Source organism: Halyomorpha halys, unplaced genomic scaffold, assembly GCF_000696795.3.
Source record: "Halyomorpha halys isolate HHAL.00 unplaced genomic scaffold, Hhal_1.1 Scaffold211.1, whole genome shotgun sequence".
Classification (NCBI taxonomy): domain Eukaryota; kingdom Metazoa; phylum Arthropoda; class Insecta; order Hemiptera; family Pentatomidae; genus Halyomorpha; species Halyomorpha halys.
The window spans coordinates 79,701-97,200 of record NW_027105462.1 but is presented as its reverse complement, the minus strand read 5'-3'; the positions used below and the strand labels follow the sequence as shown (position 1 = coordinate 97,200).

At 31.7% G+C, this 17,500-nt stretch overlaps 1 protein-coding gene and 1 long non-coding RNA gene across 6 annotated transcripts in view; one reads left to right on the top strand and one right to left on the bottom strand.

Annotated features, from left to right (window-relative positions):
• The window catches only part of LOC106679619 (gastrula zinc finger protein XlCGF58.1), a 21,020-nt gene extending 8,189 nt beyond the window's left edge, over positions 1–12,831 (bottom strand). Inside the window, exons 1-8 of the mRNA XM_014418880.2 lie at positions 12,551–12,831; positions 12,297–12,475; positions 10,966–11,050; positions 8,195–8,308; positions 4,111–4,257; positions 3,448–3,531; positions 618–808; positions 232–380 (exon numbers count right to left, since the gene is read on the bottom strand). Of these exons, the coding sequence (XP_014274366.1) occupies positions 232–380; positions 618–808; positions 3,448–3,531; positions 4,111–4,257; positions 8,195–8,308; positions 10,966–11,050; positions 12,297–12,314 (788 nt within the window). The 5' untranslated portion in view covers positions 12,315–12,475; positions 12,551–12,831. The remainder of the gene's footprint in view (positions 1–231; positions 381–617; positions 809–3,447; positions 3,532–4,110; positions 4,258–8,194; positions 8,309–10,965; positions 11,051–12,296; positions 12,476–12,550) is intronic.
• The window catches only part of LOC106679621 (uncharacterized), a 51,711-nt gene that overhangs the window by 20,222 nt on the left and 13,989 nt on the right, over positions 1–17,500 (top strand). For 4 of the 5 annotated variants that reach the window (XR_010844533.1, XR_010844531.1, XR_010844534.1 and 1 more), the window contains exons 2-3: positions 7,990–8,153; positions 16,279–16,330. This is a non-coding gene — a long non-coding RNA (uncharacterized lncRNA). Of the gene's footprint in view, positions 1–7,989; positions 8,154–16,278; positions 16,331–16,428; positions 16,577–17,500 lie in introns of those variants that run through there. The other variant, XR_001343005.3, reaches the window with a different exon arrangement.

The window sequence follows — 17,500 nt, the reverse complement described above, 5'->3', positions numbered from 1 at the left end:
TAACATTTTTCATTTAAAAGTTTTCTCTGCTATTTTAATACCTTATTTGACCACCACTTGGACCATCTTCCTACAGAGCTTTAGTAAATTTAATAGAGAGGAAGAACTTATTTCCCGATATGCTATACTTATGTACTCCCTATTAAAGACACTGAAAAATATTTATCTGGCACGCGACATTATAGTGTCGGATGTTTATTTCACACCATGTAATAAAATAAAATCTTTCACCTGTTTGAAAAATGAGTTCTAGAAACATGCTTCTTTAACACAGTTTTGTTCTTGAATGACATCTCGGAACACTGAGGCATGGCACAATAGAATTTGACGGTTTCTTCCTGATTTAGGTTGAAAGAGCTAGGCTCCTGTAAATCCCAAATCTAAAAAAAATAATAAAAACCATTAATTTTGAGTGGTCTAAACTGGCAATTTATCAACAAAAGAAAGCAGTATTAGACCTAAAAAGTTTGGAAATTAATAAAAGCAGTATAAAGACTAAAATAAATAATAAAAAGCCACAAAACAGAATCACGTATCTCGAAAAATTTTAATCACTAATATACAAACATTAAGTATAAAAATATTCTAAATGAAGTTTGCAGAAAGTTCTCACTTACCTTGTCAGTAACGTGATAGTCAAAATTAAAAGAATTTACAATTTCATCTGTAATATTATCTTCTAAGTTCAAAGCTCCAGCTCTTAATTGAGTTAATGAGTCTAAGTTCAAAACTTCAGTTCTTGATAGATTAAATGAATCTAAGTTCAAAGCATCAGCTCTTGGTTGACTTAATAACTCTGAAGAACAGTCTAGGAAGGATAAATAACAAAGAATATGAAAAATATTATATTAAACATGAAATATGAAGATGGTCAGGGTTGCGGTCAAAAAGAACAAAAATAGTTTTCAACGATTTATTATTCGATGTTTCGCTCTACTTTGTAGGGATTCATCAGGGCTGTTCAAGGTTATAGCTTTACAGACAATGAGATTGAAAAGTCTGTAAAGCTATCATCTTCAACAGCCATGATGAAGCTCTATAATGTGGGGCGAAATGTCGGATAATAAATAGTTGAAAACTATTTTTGTTCTTTTTGACCACAACCCTATCTTCTTCATATTTGAAATTATACGGTCAATTATCTATCTATATAATAAAATATTATTATATTCATGGAAAAGAAAATAAGCAATTAGCCAATGATATAGAAAAAATAGTAGACGAGAAAATCAACAGAATGGTAGCTTCATCTTCACAAATCACGATTGTCCGTTATTGTTTAAAAATATGAAATCTTATTTTATACGATAATTAAACAATTTGTTGCCAACCCATCTTCAGTGAACTCTTCATGACCTGTTCTAATACTTTTCCTGTACAGATCCCTCCCTTATATCCCCATCTTCTCTTAGAATAACCCACTATTCCTAACTTACGTCTTGGTCTTAAATCCCATAATAAATTTTCTTATCTTTTTACCAACTTAAAATATCCTATACCTCTTTAAAGTAGTTTACCAGATTACCCGTTCTAGTTCAAATTGCAATGCTTCCTATATTAGCAAAACCAAAAAGAATCGCAAACTCTGTATTTTCCAACACAGATCATCCATTAATTAGTTTCTCCTATGATAGTCATGAAATTAGTTTCTAATATACTTATAGAAAATCCAAAAACATATTAATATACTTATAGATTTCTCTGTATTATTCTAAAAGGACTCGTCCCAGAATAAATAAAGTATTATTATTATATCAAAAGAAAAAACAATCTCACACTCTGTGTATTTTTCAACACAAATCATACTTTACTTAGTTTCTACTATGATAGTTATGATATTAGTTTCTAATATACTTATAGAAAATCCAAAAACATATTAATATACTTATAGATTTCTCTGTATTATTCTAAAAGGACTCGTCCCAGAATAAATAAAGTATTATTATTATATCAAAAGAAAAAACAATCTCACACTCTGTGTATTTTTCAACACAAATCATACTTTACTTAGTTTCTACTATGATAGTTATGATATTAGTTTCTAATATACTTATATTTGCACTATTTTTATCCGGTATTTTTTTTTTACTATAATTTTCTCTAACTTTATGCTGTTTATTTTTATATAATTTTCACTTTTTTATAATTATCATTATAATTTTTTTTTTTAATTTCATCTTATAGTTCCACCAAAGTTTAAAATATATTTTTATACCATCTTATAGTCCTGCCATAGTTTACAATATTTATCTAGTTGTTTTGGGGGGGCAACGGTAGCAGCGTGCCTATCTACCAACCCAAAGGTTGTTAGTTCGAGCCTGGCCCTACCGGGATTTTTTCAAGCATAAAATTATACAAAACTCACTCACAGCCATGAACCTCGATGGTCTGTCGCTTCAATAATAATAATAATAATAATCTTGTTTTTTAGCTCTAATGAAGACCTGCAATGTGGGTCAAAACATAGGTTTCTAGCAGCTTTTCTACTTCTCCTACAATTATATACTATCAACTAATAACCTCCACATTAGTTTATTCAACAATAAATATGAGTGATTTAGTTACTTTTTATATATATTATTATTTATACGATTAGGTGTTTGATCTTCCAGCGAACAGCCCTGAAGAAGGCTAGAAACTCTAGCCGAAACGTTGGCACATTAAAATAAGTTATTCGTACTTATTTGTGTTTTTCATTGACCGCACCCCCAACCATCTTCTCCTCATTCATCATCCACGGTCAACTATCTCTCATAATTATAAATTTATTGTTTGAGACAGATTTGTTTATCAATTTCTATAAAAAATATCCATATAGTCTAACACTGTTTATTTTCCTATAACTCCTACGTTTCGGCCATTCTCAAGGTTCTTATTTATAATATAACAACTAACATTGTTATTAAAATGTTGCCGGCTATTCTGCCTTTGTAAAAATATATCTTAGTCAATAACCTAAGTTATTTTAATTCTATTTAGTTTATAGTCATTGTTATCACTTATCAACCATTTTTGATCAATTGATAGATTGTAAAAGACTGTGCAAATTGAATAGAGTTAGGATAAGTGACATTGGAAAATAACGGAAGGTCGACAGTGATGTTCTTAGTTAATTTAATTAATCGAATTCCTGTAAAACAAGTAATCACATGTAACATTAAATAATTCTTATAGGAAGGAGATAGTTGACCATATGAAGTATATTGTAGGAAGTCTGGATGGCGGTCAATAAAGATACAAAATAGTACAACTGCTGTCAACCTTTTTTCAATCAGGACAGTCCTGCAAAGTGGGGTAAGACGTTGGTTAACATTAAATAGTTTTGTCTACTACTTCGTACCTTTATTGACTGCCACCCAGACTATCTTCCTACAATCAGTTAAATAATTCAACTTTAAAATTTAAATTTGTCTATTGTAAATATAATTTCTTTTATATTGTCCATACCTTTTTTTTTCTCCATGTGCTGTTTACGTTTATAGGCACTAAGGAACTTTCTACCACATTTCGAACAAGTGTACTTGTAATCACCTGAAGATATAATACATCACATTTAATAAATGTTGTTAGCAATGAAAATTTTAAAAGTCAAAATGTGTTCAATAGTTTTATTGGCCTAAAGGAAACAATTGAAGAGTCGATGCGGAGAACAATTTAGTCAACAAAACATTTAAAGAGAGAAAATTGAAGTTCAATGTTTCAGCTTTAATTACACAATGAAATTTCATAATCTGATGGTTATAATTTTTTTTTTTCTAAAACCTTAATATAAACAACAGTATATAAATTCAAACATATTCTTTTCCACAAACATTAACTGGTCAATTCGTAAGATGAGACAAACAATTGTTATTGGTCAAAATATCAAAAACAAACTTGTCTAAAATATAACATAAGATAACAAAAAACCATATCATCAATCGATAGTACTTCTCATAAGATAACACAATTTCAATTTTCACTAAAAGTTGACTAAAACCATTCTTATTGCAGACTCAATTGTTTCAGAATAAAGACTATTACTGATAAATGTTGATCCAATACAAAAGATAATTAATAATTCAATTAAAAATCAACAAGATCAATAATTTACAATAAATTAATCATTACCTGTATGTGTAGCAACGTGTAAGTCTCTTGTAATCTTTTGTCGAAAATATTTATGGCAGATATGACAATTAAATGGTTTTTGGTTCATATGAATGAGGTAATGAGAGTCAAAGGCGCATTTTCTAAAAAATTGTTTTCCACAAATATCTGTGTAACATAACATAAAATGTAAAACAGTCATACGTAAATGTTAAATATTATAAAATATAAAACTACAATTCACTCTAAAATATTACTACTATTATTTAGAACACCAATATTAAATTTTACAATTACAGTTCTTTGAATTAAAAACAATTTAAATAAAAGTTAAAAAAAAAAGAAGATGATTATGGGTACTGGGGCTGTAGTAGGGTTAAAAGATCAGTTCTGGCACAGGGCAATGAGCCCTATTGGACTTTGGATGCTAGCCTCGAACCAACTTTAACTTCTAGCCTTAACCATTCCTAACCACTGCTGACCAGTCTGATCTATCCCAATCCTCAATGCTTATCCTTAATGTATAACCTTAATCCTAATCCTTGATATCTTAATGCTTAAAGTAGAGGGAGCTTGCTGGAGCTGGGACACTGTTTTACACAGCTAATCAGAAAATTTGTCAAAAATTGTCTGATAAATAAGAACATTTGTCCAGTGATTCCTATAGAGGACAGCTTCTGCAAAATAATGGAATGATTTATATTGTCAAATGCTTTCAGCATATCAAAGAAGACAGCTATCATCTGTTGACCGTTAATAAAAGCATACTCACTAATAAGACCATTCTCTCCATTATTTTGCAGATACAAATTGTAAGAAACATTGGCGGTAGCTAGATGGGATACTCTTATCTTTACCAGTTTAATAGAATAGAATTGCACCAGATATTCGGTAATTTTCTGGTTTGCCAGACGTAGTTGTAATAATCAAGTAACCATTGTCTTTTGTACTCTATTAAGTTATCGGTTGTCATGGACTTTTGAAATCTTTTGTAGGCCATTCGACGGTTTTTAATGGCTCCTTTGCAAGTATCATTGAACCAAGGAACAGATGGTCTTTTTGGAGACCTAGAAGTAATTGGAATCGATGCTTTAACAACTTTTATGATGCTGTTGGTAATAGCTTTACATCCTTCTTCAATGCCCAAATCACAAGGAGTGTTGTGGTAGGGTGGCTAATGAAGTAAATTGAAACTAGTCAGCTTTATCCAACAACCATCTGGGGTTAGTTTTGCCTATTGGGTTTAAATTTATGAATTTTATCAAAATTGGGAAGTGATCACTACTGTGTAAGTCAGGAACAACTGTTCATTCTAGATTGTTGTAAAAGTAGAGCTGCAAAGGGATACGTCAAGAGCAGAAAAAGTTCCATAACTGGAGCTGAGGTAGGTTGGTTGGGTACTACCTGGGTACTGGGCACTGTTTAGAAGACGTAGATCAGATAGTTCTACAAAATTTTCTATTATTTTTCCTCGTGTATTTATGTCTGGCAAACCCCATAGAGGATTGTGGCCATTCATGTCACCAACTAGGAGGACAGGGCGGTGTAACTGATTAAATATGTCCAAAAGGTGCTGGGTTTCTATTGACCGATCCTGAGGTAAATATATATTACAGACTGAAAAAGTGAAGTTTAGATGAATTTTAGCGGCTACCACTTGAAGGTGAGTGTTTATTTGTATGGATTCGGAATATACAGACTCGTGTATGGCAAGAGGGACACTGTGATGACCAAGATTTGGGTTAGAACCATCTTTTCTATAAATATTAAAGTTTTTAAGTGTTGTTTTTTCATGGTTTAAAGCATTGGTTTCTTGAAGAGCTATACAGAACGGGTTGAATTCTTGGATTAGAATTTTCAAGTCATTGAAATGGGTTTTTAATCCGTTACAATTCCATTGAGGAAAGCCATATTTGAAAAATAAAAGAAAAAAAAGATAAATAAGTTAAGTAAAAAAAAAATATTTTTAAGGAGATTTTTTCTTAGGTCTTCTTCTTTTTGATTTTTGTTGTTCATAATTGTCATCATTTGTTTGGTTATTGATGATTAAACTGATTTAAGGAGAAGGCTGCGTAGGAGGCGGAGAAGAGGGAGATAGTGGAAGGAAGAGAAAAAGGAGAAAGGGAAGTAGAAGTTAGGGAAGGGAGGTATGGAGGAGGCATAGGAGATGCAGGAGTTGATGAAGGATGAGGAGTAGGAACAGAAATTGGAGGGGGGAAAAGAGGAGAGGAAGAGGGGGTCGCTACGTCTACAGCGACGATTTCAGAGGGTAAGGAAGCAACTTCCCGGTCTGAGAATGTTGATGTGGTCTGGACGCCACTAGAACAAGCTTGAGTTTCAACAATTGCATTGTGATTTTCTACAGCTAAGCTGGATTTTTTAGTCTCTGTTGTTTTTGGATTTTCTGAAAAATAATACATTATATTTGCCTGGACTGCAACATCTTTTTTATCGTTATTTTTATTTTTTGTGATTTCTGTGAATGTTTTGTTTGTTAAATAGCGTGGGATTTGTTTCTTTATATATTTTTTTAGCTTCGTTTAGTGGTGTTTTGTTATTAATTTGTATGATTTTAATCTCTTTTTTGTATTTTGAAAGCGCTACAGGAGCAATTCAGAGCATTATGTGATCCAGTGTAGTTTATGCATCTTGCCGGTAAATTACATCGTGTATTTTGACAATGTCTACTTTGACTGCATTGTAAACACACCGACTCCTTCTTACATTGTGCCGTAGGGTGATTAAATCCAAGGAAATTAAAACATCTTAATGGGTTTGGATAATAGGGCTGTACTCTAATAATTTCATACCCAATTTGTAAAGTTTCTGGAGGTTGTGGGGTAGGAAAAGTTATTAAATAATTATGTGTTAATATTTCATTTCCGCTACGTTTAGATTTTATTCTAATAATATCTTTAATTACTGGAGCTAATTCTTTATTTATTTCCATATATTGAAAACCATAATATCGGATAAGACCCTTACTATGGTTGAGAGTATTATGCGGTGTTATTTGAACTGGGAATTGTCCACCAAAGTCTGTGTAAGATATTAGTTTTGCTGACTGTTGACTATTGATTGTTTGTATTAAAGAGCCATCTCTCAATTTTTTCACTGTTTTAACATTTCCCACCAAGTTGGTTATGACTTTGTGAATAAAAAATGGAGAAATTTTTTTTAAAGTCCCCTTGATCTGTTCTTTTTGTTATTAAATACGTCGGCATATTTTCTGCTCTTTGGGGACTAATTTTGTCAGGGGGATGTTTAATTCTTCCTCGGATTTTAGTTCCTGGGTTAGATAGATCGTGGGGGTCCAGAGGATCTCCCATGTGTTGCTTATGTTATAAAATAAACTAAAATAGGAATATAAATAAAAATTAAAATATTAAAGTAATTAAAATTAATATTTGAAAGTAATGTTACGTAAGTACTAGAGTTAACTAAATATGTATATATACTAATTTAGATAAATTAAATGGTTATTCTAGTTATTAATAGTAATACATGCATCAAGTATATAAAGAAAATAGAAATTATAAAAGTTAATAGATAAGAAGGCTTAGCTGTTGATGACAGTCCTGAGCCGAAATGTGGCAAACAATAGGTCTATTGTTTCTTGTCAAAGGGAGACCGCGATCCTCACTGTACGAAGTCTAAGAGAGAACTGACTGATTTAGTGGAATTGGGTTTGGAGGAGCATCACTCTAAGGATGTATGCTGAGAGCGTTTGGTGGTATCAGCATCAAACCTTCGGGGTCATTGGGCCTTTATTATTATTATGTAATAGTACATTTTTTATATTGAGTAACCAAGTTTTTCCAGGTGCTTTAAGAATGACCATTGTTTATAAAACGCTTTAAAAAAAAAAGTTATATAACATTCTAAACAAAAATGTTACAGGTTTCCCAAGTAGTTGCAAGTATAAGTTATTGGATAAGTTCATGTGAAGTCAGATGGGAAACTTGCAGCCTACAAACACAGGATTGAGGGCTCCTATGGGATCTTAAGGGATGAATATTTTTAGTAAAGTCTACATGCCAAATGGATAAAGAGGATCTTAATAAGTAATAATTAATTCATAATTAAAAAGTTAGAATAAATTTACCACATGATCTTATGCTGTCTATATTTATTTCATGTATTCTTAAAAGGTGAGCAGTTAAATTTTGTTTAGTAGAATACAGAGCACCACAATACTCGCAGCAAAAAGATTTGATACCTAGAAAAATAATAAAAAATGTGAAATAAATACAGATATTTATGAATACAAATAAATAAAATAAAGTCCTAGGTATTGTTTATAATGATATTCAAGCATCTATTTGGTCTTCATACTCGATCATTCTTTTAATCAATTAGGATAAATCTTGCTCTTTAGTTATTGTTGGTAGAGATTGTTAAATTTACTAAAGAGTTTTTGCTTTTTGTGCATGCGGGTTAAGTTAAAAATGACGGAAATTAATGTGGAAAGACTTATAAAGAGGGTCTCACCCTTCTTGGTTTGCAGAATGTGTGAAAGAGAAGAGATAGTGTTTTGTAGAAAATTAAAGTTTTGAATGGTTTGGTGAATCTTTAAATTTAGTAGAGTAAGAAGAAAGTTTAGAATGAAGGGGAGCACACACAGAAATGTTTTTAAGAGCGTTATTGATAGATTTAGGAAAAAGGGAATTTGACCTGCATTTGAGTAAAAAAATTGTGGGCCAAATGTTTATGATGCGAACAAAGAGAATTTATCTGAGATTTGAAATTAAGAAAAGACGATTTAAGAAAGGAGAAAGTTAAATTAGATGGGACTGGATTGGGCACGTCTGGTAAGAACAGATACCGATAAGATGGAAGTCCGGGTAGGAGAATCATTGATGAAAGAAGACGTCAGAGTCTGATGAGTAGTAACAGGTTGAGTTGAATAAATCTGAAGAGAAGAAGAAGGCTGAGTTGAAGAATTCGGATGACTAAGAGCCTGTAGAGATGAATAATTATGACGTAGAGAGTTGTGTAGTGGTGAATAAGGCGGATGTTGACAAGATCTGGTTAGGTTGTATCTTCGAGTGTTGTTACGTGTATGTAGATGGTTGTTATCACATAGTTGGCCTCGTGTTGCTGAATTCATAATGAGGTGAAGATAATTAACGATAGATATATAAAAGGAGAAGATGGTTGAGGGGTGTGGTCAGCAGAAAAAAACGAATTAATTATTTGTGCCGAAGTTTCAACCAAATTTTCAGGTCTTCATCAGATAAAAAATCAGAATTATGACATTAATTTCCATCATTTTTAACTCGACCCGCATGCACAAAAAACAAAAACTCATTAGTAAATTCAGCAATCTCTACTTATAACCAATTATACTAAATGCATCATGAATATGTAAAATATCATCTGATCTCCAGAAATCATCTAGCATTTCTTTAGCAAGCAGGTTAGCACCAGGTAGAGGAATATTGTGGCTTTGGATTCTAAACAATTTCAGCAAAAGCCCATTGGTTTCAAAATGGGAAGAAAGTTGATGTCTCTGTTTTTTTTTTTTTTTATAAATCTTACGGATCAAGGCCTAACTTTTCCAAATTGATGATATGTTAGAGTGACACATGCAATTCATTTCCAAAGTTGATGTTTGTCTCACCATTTTCAAAACAGCAGAAAATATGAAACTACTGTAACATTTTTTCTCCAAGACATATTGAGCCTGTTTTACCTGTTTGCCTCCAGTCACAAATCCAAAAACTTGTACTAATGGTTGGTAAACAAAGGAAGCAACAAATGTTGGCATCCACACCCTTGATTTGTTCTTTTGACTTTTGTTTAATACATTCGGTTTACTCCATTTTCATTATATAAAGGAACAAATTAAAAATAGGTGAAATGAAAGGAAACACAAATATCAGCAAATTAGATAATAGATGATAAAAATAGTACTACATAAATCCAACTTTCACTCTAGATTTATCAAATACTTCTTAATGTAATTACTCAAACATATAATGTCTTTATAAAGTTATATTTGTGCTGCGTTAAATAAAAAATAGACTGTTAAAGTTAAATGACTTGATTTAAAACAAAGTATTCACCCCGAATCGATAGAATTTTTAAATATACAATCTTAATAGGGAGTTAATCATTAAATCAGAAGACTTTAATGAATTAAACACAGGAAGCACAAATATTTATCGGTTAGCAGTTCTAAAACAAGGCTTATTGAACACATATGTGTGGATACAGTACAAGCGCTCTTTGATTTGTGCTCAAAAACCAACACTTCAAGGGTCGGCCCCAAATTCAGGCCAACTTGTCCCAGCTAATCCAAAAAACTCATCCACACACTTGCACATGCTTGAATTTGTCAAAATTTGGCAAACATGTAGAGGTACTTAAACCTAAACAGTTAATATTTCACTGGAGAGAAATGAATACCCACGCTCCTTCAAAACAAGGGTTCCAAGTTTAAAAGTAACATTCATAGGAAAATTAGGGTTCTTGTTTGCAAGGTCTTCTGGTGAATTTCTGGAACACTGTCACTGAAGTTGTTTCTTATTGTTTGATAGTCATTAAAATTACTCGTAACAACCGATTAGTCATTATAACCGCAGTTGCTACATCCGTTAAAAAATACATAACTAAGATCTGAGAATCTCTGGACTACACAATATGTTGTTTTACCTGAGGTCATTATAAACAATATCCAGTCAACTCAAAAATATTATTCTTTGGTAAGAAATAAGTTAATACTAGTTTTATTAATAAATATGAATTAATCAATATATTATTAATGGAGAAATCATCTTAAATTTGTCAAGCATTTAGTAAAAAAAATATTTAAAACAATTCTAAATCCTGAAGTTCAATAAAGATAAATTAATCCTATTTAAACTTGCTAACCTGAATGTATCTTGAGGTGAGCGCTCAATGCAACTGAAGACGATAACTTTTTTCCACAGACAGAACAGGAATAAGTCCTTTGGATCTATGACAAAAATATAAAGTATCAATCTTTTGATTCCCTCATTATATTACATAAACTATGTAGGTATATAGAATATATATGACATGTGATCATGAAATGATACTGAGCAAAAAATTCCTCTTTCAACTAATTTTACAAAGTAATAATTTTAAAAATTAATAAATTATGATGAAACAATGATATGATATGATAGTGACAATGGAGTGATATCTCTTAATATAAACATATAATTTTAAAAAAATGATAAGTAAATGCCCTGCAAATGGAGTAAGTTTCCCGAAATGAAGATTAAAGTATAGTGTATAATATTTTGTGAAAGACATTCTCTTCACACTAAACCTTTGAAATGAAGTTGATTTTTTTAATCATACTAATTAATCCAATTTAACTCCTAGGCTTCTTCTAACTAACAAGTTTTTTTTTATATACTCTTCATAAAAAACCCAGGAGCTTTAATAGAATAAAAACTACAGATATTAAGTCTGTAATATTAACCAATTGTCACTTTTAAGTGGTTATCTATATAATTTTTGAAATGTGGTAATTGGTGATTGATTAGTAGGTATAACTTTTTCGAATTTTTTTCAAGCATTGGAAGTTCAGCAATGTCAATCTCAATAAGAACAATAGATATAGATGTAATATATATATATATATAATTATAAGATATAAATAGATTTCACCCAAGCTACATTTCAAATTAAATAACGTGATTGATAATAATTTGTTAATAACTAAATAGATAATAAATTCAACCATATTAACTCAATAAAACTTCAAAACTTGCATTTGATATAATTGCTTAAAATATCAATAATCAATTGCGCTTAGTAATATATATATTGTACAAGTACAAGTACAAGTAATCATTGAATCCACAATTTCTGTACTGATAAGTATAACGGATTAAAATCTATATTTTATATTTTTCAGTAGATGAAAAATAAAGTTTAAAAAAATATGTATAAAAACATATCTGTTCAATTTAACCAGGATATTATCATAATATACAATTTAAATTCTTTTTACCGATCAATAGAGAATTTGTTCCTGAGTTTTACTATGAAATTAAATCGAAATCAACATTTTTTGAACTTAAATCCTTTATAATTATCAGTAAAAATATATAAACATAACACATATAAAAGTCATGAGAAACCAAAGTTCTATGAACATAGATCATTAACAGGTAATAATCCTTATTTCAAAAGCATTAACAAAAAATTATAAATTAATGTTAACTCACCTTACTTTTTGAAGTCATATTTGTTTTTGATTGTATCTTTCATATACAGAAACAGTGTAAAGCAGTCTTAAAATTTATAAGATACTTTTATAACAGCAAGTACTCCAATAAAACCACAACATAATTATGCTCTTCATATCAGCAATTAAATAAAGCTTCAAAAATTTGAAGAACAGAATCTAGAATGAAAAAATTAGTAAAAAGGAGGCATATAACAGAAAACTTTCACTACAAAAATAAAACAAAAAATATACCACTTTTAAAGTTGATTTTAAAATAAATAATACTGAAAAGATCTCAAGAGTTTAACCATTTAAAGATCATCAAGTCACAATTTACTTTCCACAACAAATTAAAGGATTTTAACGTGACAACTAACTTCCAAACAACAAAACCTGTTTACAGGACCACCCACTAACATCACATTCAAACATGACAATGACTTGGCGGGGCGAAAGGTATGCGCTTTTGCCAGATCTTCAGTTTCTATTAATTGGATTGTTTGAAACAATAATATTTAAAGAAATTATTGGAAGAATAGTCATGTAATTAATAATATATTCGTTTTTTTTTTCTTGGAATGGTAACCTTACGGTAAAATAAATATGTTACACAGAAGGGTTTTATCCTCCAAATGACGCATGCCCCCCTTCTCAAGAAATTTGATTGCATTTCTCACTTATACAATAAAAAAAGAATCTATATGTTGTTTTTTTTTATGTAGAACAGGCATAGTTGACGTATTATTTTTTTTCGTAGTTCTCTGGTTTGATGGTCCCTCCGAATTTTCGTATTTTTTTTCCGTCGAATTTTGCCCTTTCATGTATCTTTGTTCATTAGTGTTGGTGTATGCAACTCATTGTTTGAAATTTTGCTGTTTCCACTTCACGGTGCTTGTGTTATTTATAGTAGTTTTAATCTCTTAGATTGAAAATGTTGTGTTTCTTTTATATGAGTCTGTTTCGTAATTAGTAATACAGAAGTCCCTCTTTCTGTTTGTAGGATAGGGAAATTGTCAGAGTCAGTGATTACCAATCGATTGTCCGAAAGAGCATTTGGGGAGCATTCATGTTGGGCGGTGGCATCCCAAACCAGACTATCGTCTGGCAGCATATATTTTATTAATTGTGTTTTCTGATGTTTGGGTGCTAACTAAAAGGTTTTAACAGATAAATGTACAATGCAACATGATTTTCAAACTTTTTTCGAGAGGGACATCCATCCGTGAACCTTGGTGAGAGTGAAAATGTGTTGTATATGGTTTAATATCAGACTTCGATGGATTGGGAACCATTGTTCAAGATAAAGGTAAGAGCGTTCTTCATATTCAAGAGGTAATATGATGGTGATGATGATGATATGTTGAGATTTATTCTGATTCAGTCGGATCTTTCTTTTAAACTTTGGACCTGTCATTTATGAAATGTTGTGACTTCATTGGTGCCAATGTAGAACTTCGTTGTCTGGTATATATACCCTTTCCATCTACGAATGTAACGGTGAGGGGATGGGGATTTTTGGAATTTCCTGCGGATATTGTTATTATGTGTACTAATTTTATGAACAGAAGTGGTGCGAGTATTGATCCCTGAGGCACACCAACTAAGCTTAGGCGAGTTGAAGAAATACCTGAGCCATGTCCGGCAGAAGAGAAACTATCAGAGAGGAAAGAATGAAGAATTAAGTAGACAGCGCGTGAAAATACGATCTTGAGCTTAAAGAAAAACCTCTCATGCCAGTTTTTTTTTTTTCAGATAATTGGGACATTCAAAACATTCCAGTGCCTGAAATAAGTTTCTATGTACTGAGTTGTCCTTTAATTTCACAACACATGAATTACGCGAACACTCTAGCAAATGCCTAGTAAGGTCCCTTACTTAAATATAAGTAGATGTTTTTAAATACGGATCTACTCGAAATACATAAATACAGAGTAATCAGTTTACTCCTCAATTGCTAGAATATTTTTGAAAATTTTCTTTATCCATCGTACTGATCGACCGTACTGACAAAAAACAATTCCTTAAAGTCAATTCTTTTTCTAATATCATATTCCACAATTACACAAAGTGACTGTTTCATAACTTCGTCACTCGAACGGAAGTTATATGTAAGTCAACCATCATTTGAAAAAAAAATTCGGCAGCAGGGGGCTGTCTTTAAGCTCAATGCTATAATACACCCATATATATATACACAACATATCTGAAACATACATAACATATCACTCTTCTGGGGAAATTGTTCTTCAAAAAGTTGTTGGATGTGCTTGAAGAAGCGGTTCCTTGCTACGGCTTACGTAGACGATCTTGCCGTAATGGCTGCCCTTGAACAGCACAGATTGAAAGATGAAGGTGGTTGGTGAGCCAACCTGATAGGAGCATAGTGTGGACGTGATTCTGGCTCTTTATGAACTCATACGTATTGGGGAAAGCATATCAAGACTTCAGATACCCAGTAACAATATCCATTCATAAGGAAGTGACTTTTGACTATTTTGAAATATGAATTCTCTGCGTGGAGTTAGAATCTCTTGTACAGACAGAAGAGCAAGTTTGTGGCAATTTCGAGTCACTAAAGCATGCAGAACATTGGCTTACGAAGCGGTACAGGTGTCAGCAGGGGGAATACCTGTCGACCTCCTCAAGCAGGAAGTCTACTGACACAAGATCGGTGGAGATCCAAGTAGATGGTAGCGAATTCTCTGAGAAACGAATTCTCTAATATAAGAATGGAATCGGCGGTGTGTGACAATTCCAAAAGAGGATACTCTCAGGATGTACTTCCCCACGTTGCTTCACGCATGTAAACCACATTTGTCCTCACGGACTTCTGGGTCTCACAGCTCTTCACAGGGCAGGTGGGTTTTCGAGTAAAGCTCTCAGTACACAGTAAAGCCATAGATCCCCTTTGCTTTAGTTGTCGGGTTCTGGAGAAGATCATCGCCCCCGTACGGTTGTGCTACTCTTGTCTTAGTTACACAGGGCCTAACATTTAATTTTGAATGTAACTCAGCCAAAAGCAATGTCGATGGCGTATTATTTAAATTTAAGCAATTGAGATTAAATATAGTTATGGATGATGACTATTGAGGATAAATTAATAAATTGTAAAATAATTTGATATAAGTGATAGAGCAATGTAAGATAATCCCTAAAGGTGGATCCACATGTTGGCCGCTCGCCATGGCTCGGAGACTCGTACAAATGCTCGGCGAGCCAAGTGCGGGCCATCCACATGTCAGTGTTATTCAGAGAGGCAAACATGGCGGACGTAATAGTGGTTTCAGCCATTGCACTTGGATTGTATTATTTTTATTACAAAAAAAGAAAATGAAAGGAAATTAAATATAAATAAATAAGATTAAATATAAAACTTATTATAAAAAGTACCAACAAACACCTTTAACCTCCTAACAGCTCTTAGTTGTAACTAGACAAAGAACAATGGTGTAGATGCTACACGAGCGCTCTCACGAACCCCTTTGATCTGTGTCCAAAAACCGACTCTCGACGGCTCGGCAACGAGCCTAGGCCAACCAAGCCGAGCCACCTATCCACATGCTCGCGTATGTTTGAGTTCGCCATGGCTCGGCCAACATGTAGAGGCCCCTTAAGATGAGTAAAAACGTCCGGATAAGTATTTATAAATGATTCAAGATGAAAATAAATGCATTAAGAAGGACATGTTTCAAATAAAAATATATATAATTTAAAATAAATGTTGTATATCGTACTTTTTTTTTAATTGCAAAAAGTTTAAGGAAACACTGTCCTGCTTCCTGCAGTTTCACCCAATCAGTGTGGCAACAGCTAATTTTCTGTTGTTTTGTCAGGTTTTATACTCTGTTTATTAGTGGCTTAAGTGATGTGTTTGTGGTAATTATGAATTATTACTTCAATTAAACAATAGGATACTTACTTTTTTTTTATATCACCTTTTATTTCATGTCTATTTTTTAACTTTGATTTCATTAATGCAGGTAAGAAGAAATAAAGATTGCCTCATCAGAATAATGAAAGTCACTACAGCTGGTTAGTAGTGTTTTTGCATTTTAACTACTTAATTTATGTAATCTTATAGTGATGTAAATCCATACATTCTTGCATATATAATTCAGGACTGTCTTTAGGAAATTGAGGGTTGAATGCCATATGAGGATTTAGGAACCTTCCACAACTAAGTAGTAGTTAAATATTAAATAAATTAAATCATTAATCTATTTAATATTTATAAAGTAACGATCATTAAATAGAAAAATTAAACATTTATGCTCTGTATTTTTCTTGATTTTTGTTCAGCAAATTCATAAATTATTATTTAAAAGTCAATTTATGTATATAAACAGTTTCTAAAAACATCAGTGATAAACTGCTCAAGTTTTCTTGAAGTAATCATACTTCTTAGCCCATTCTTAATCTGTTTCAATTGAGGGATCACAGTAGTAAGGGGAGTCGATATATGTATGCAGGGTCTATGACTTTTATCTTTGTAGGTATAGTAGTTTTTATGATATTTGCCAAAATAAGTTCAAAATATGTTGATTTCTAGTTTATGAAAAACTATATCTCAGGAACCATTAAATGTACAGATGCCTGCAAGAACTTAACTTAAAGCTAGTTGAATGTACTATAAAGTAGCTTTTGATAATTATCTTTGTAGGAGTAGTAGTTTTCAAATTTGCTAAAATAAACTGATTTATCATTGTTCAGACAAAATTTCATATGATAAATTCATACTCATATGCAATTATCATAAAAGCTACCATCCCTACAATGATCGACGTCAAAAACTACTTTATAATACATTCACTAGCTTTAATTTAAGTGCTTTTAGATACCTGTACATTTAATGGTTTCTGAGATATAGTTTTTCAAAAACAAAAAATTTTGTCCAAACAACTAAAAATCAATATCTTTTGAATTTAATTTGGTTTATCATATAAACTACAACTCCTACAAAGATAAACATAGACTACTTGACAGTACATCAAAGTGTCTTTAATTTGAGTAATAATAGACATATTTACATCAAATAGTTCCTAAGATACATTTTTTTATTCAACGTTGCTTTCTTAAAAAGTCTATCTCTGGAAGTATTGAACGTAAAAACTCTTTTAAGGCTAATATTTTAGCAAATTTACTCCTTTACTTTAAATGATGTTCTATTGGGTTTTCTAGTGTTGTTGGTATTTTTATAGATAT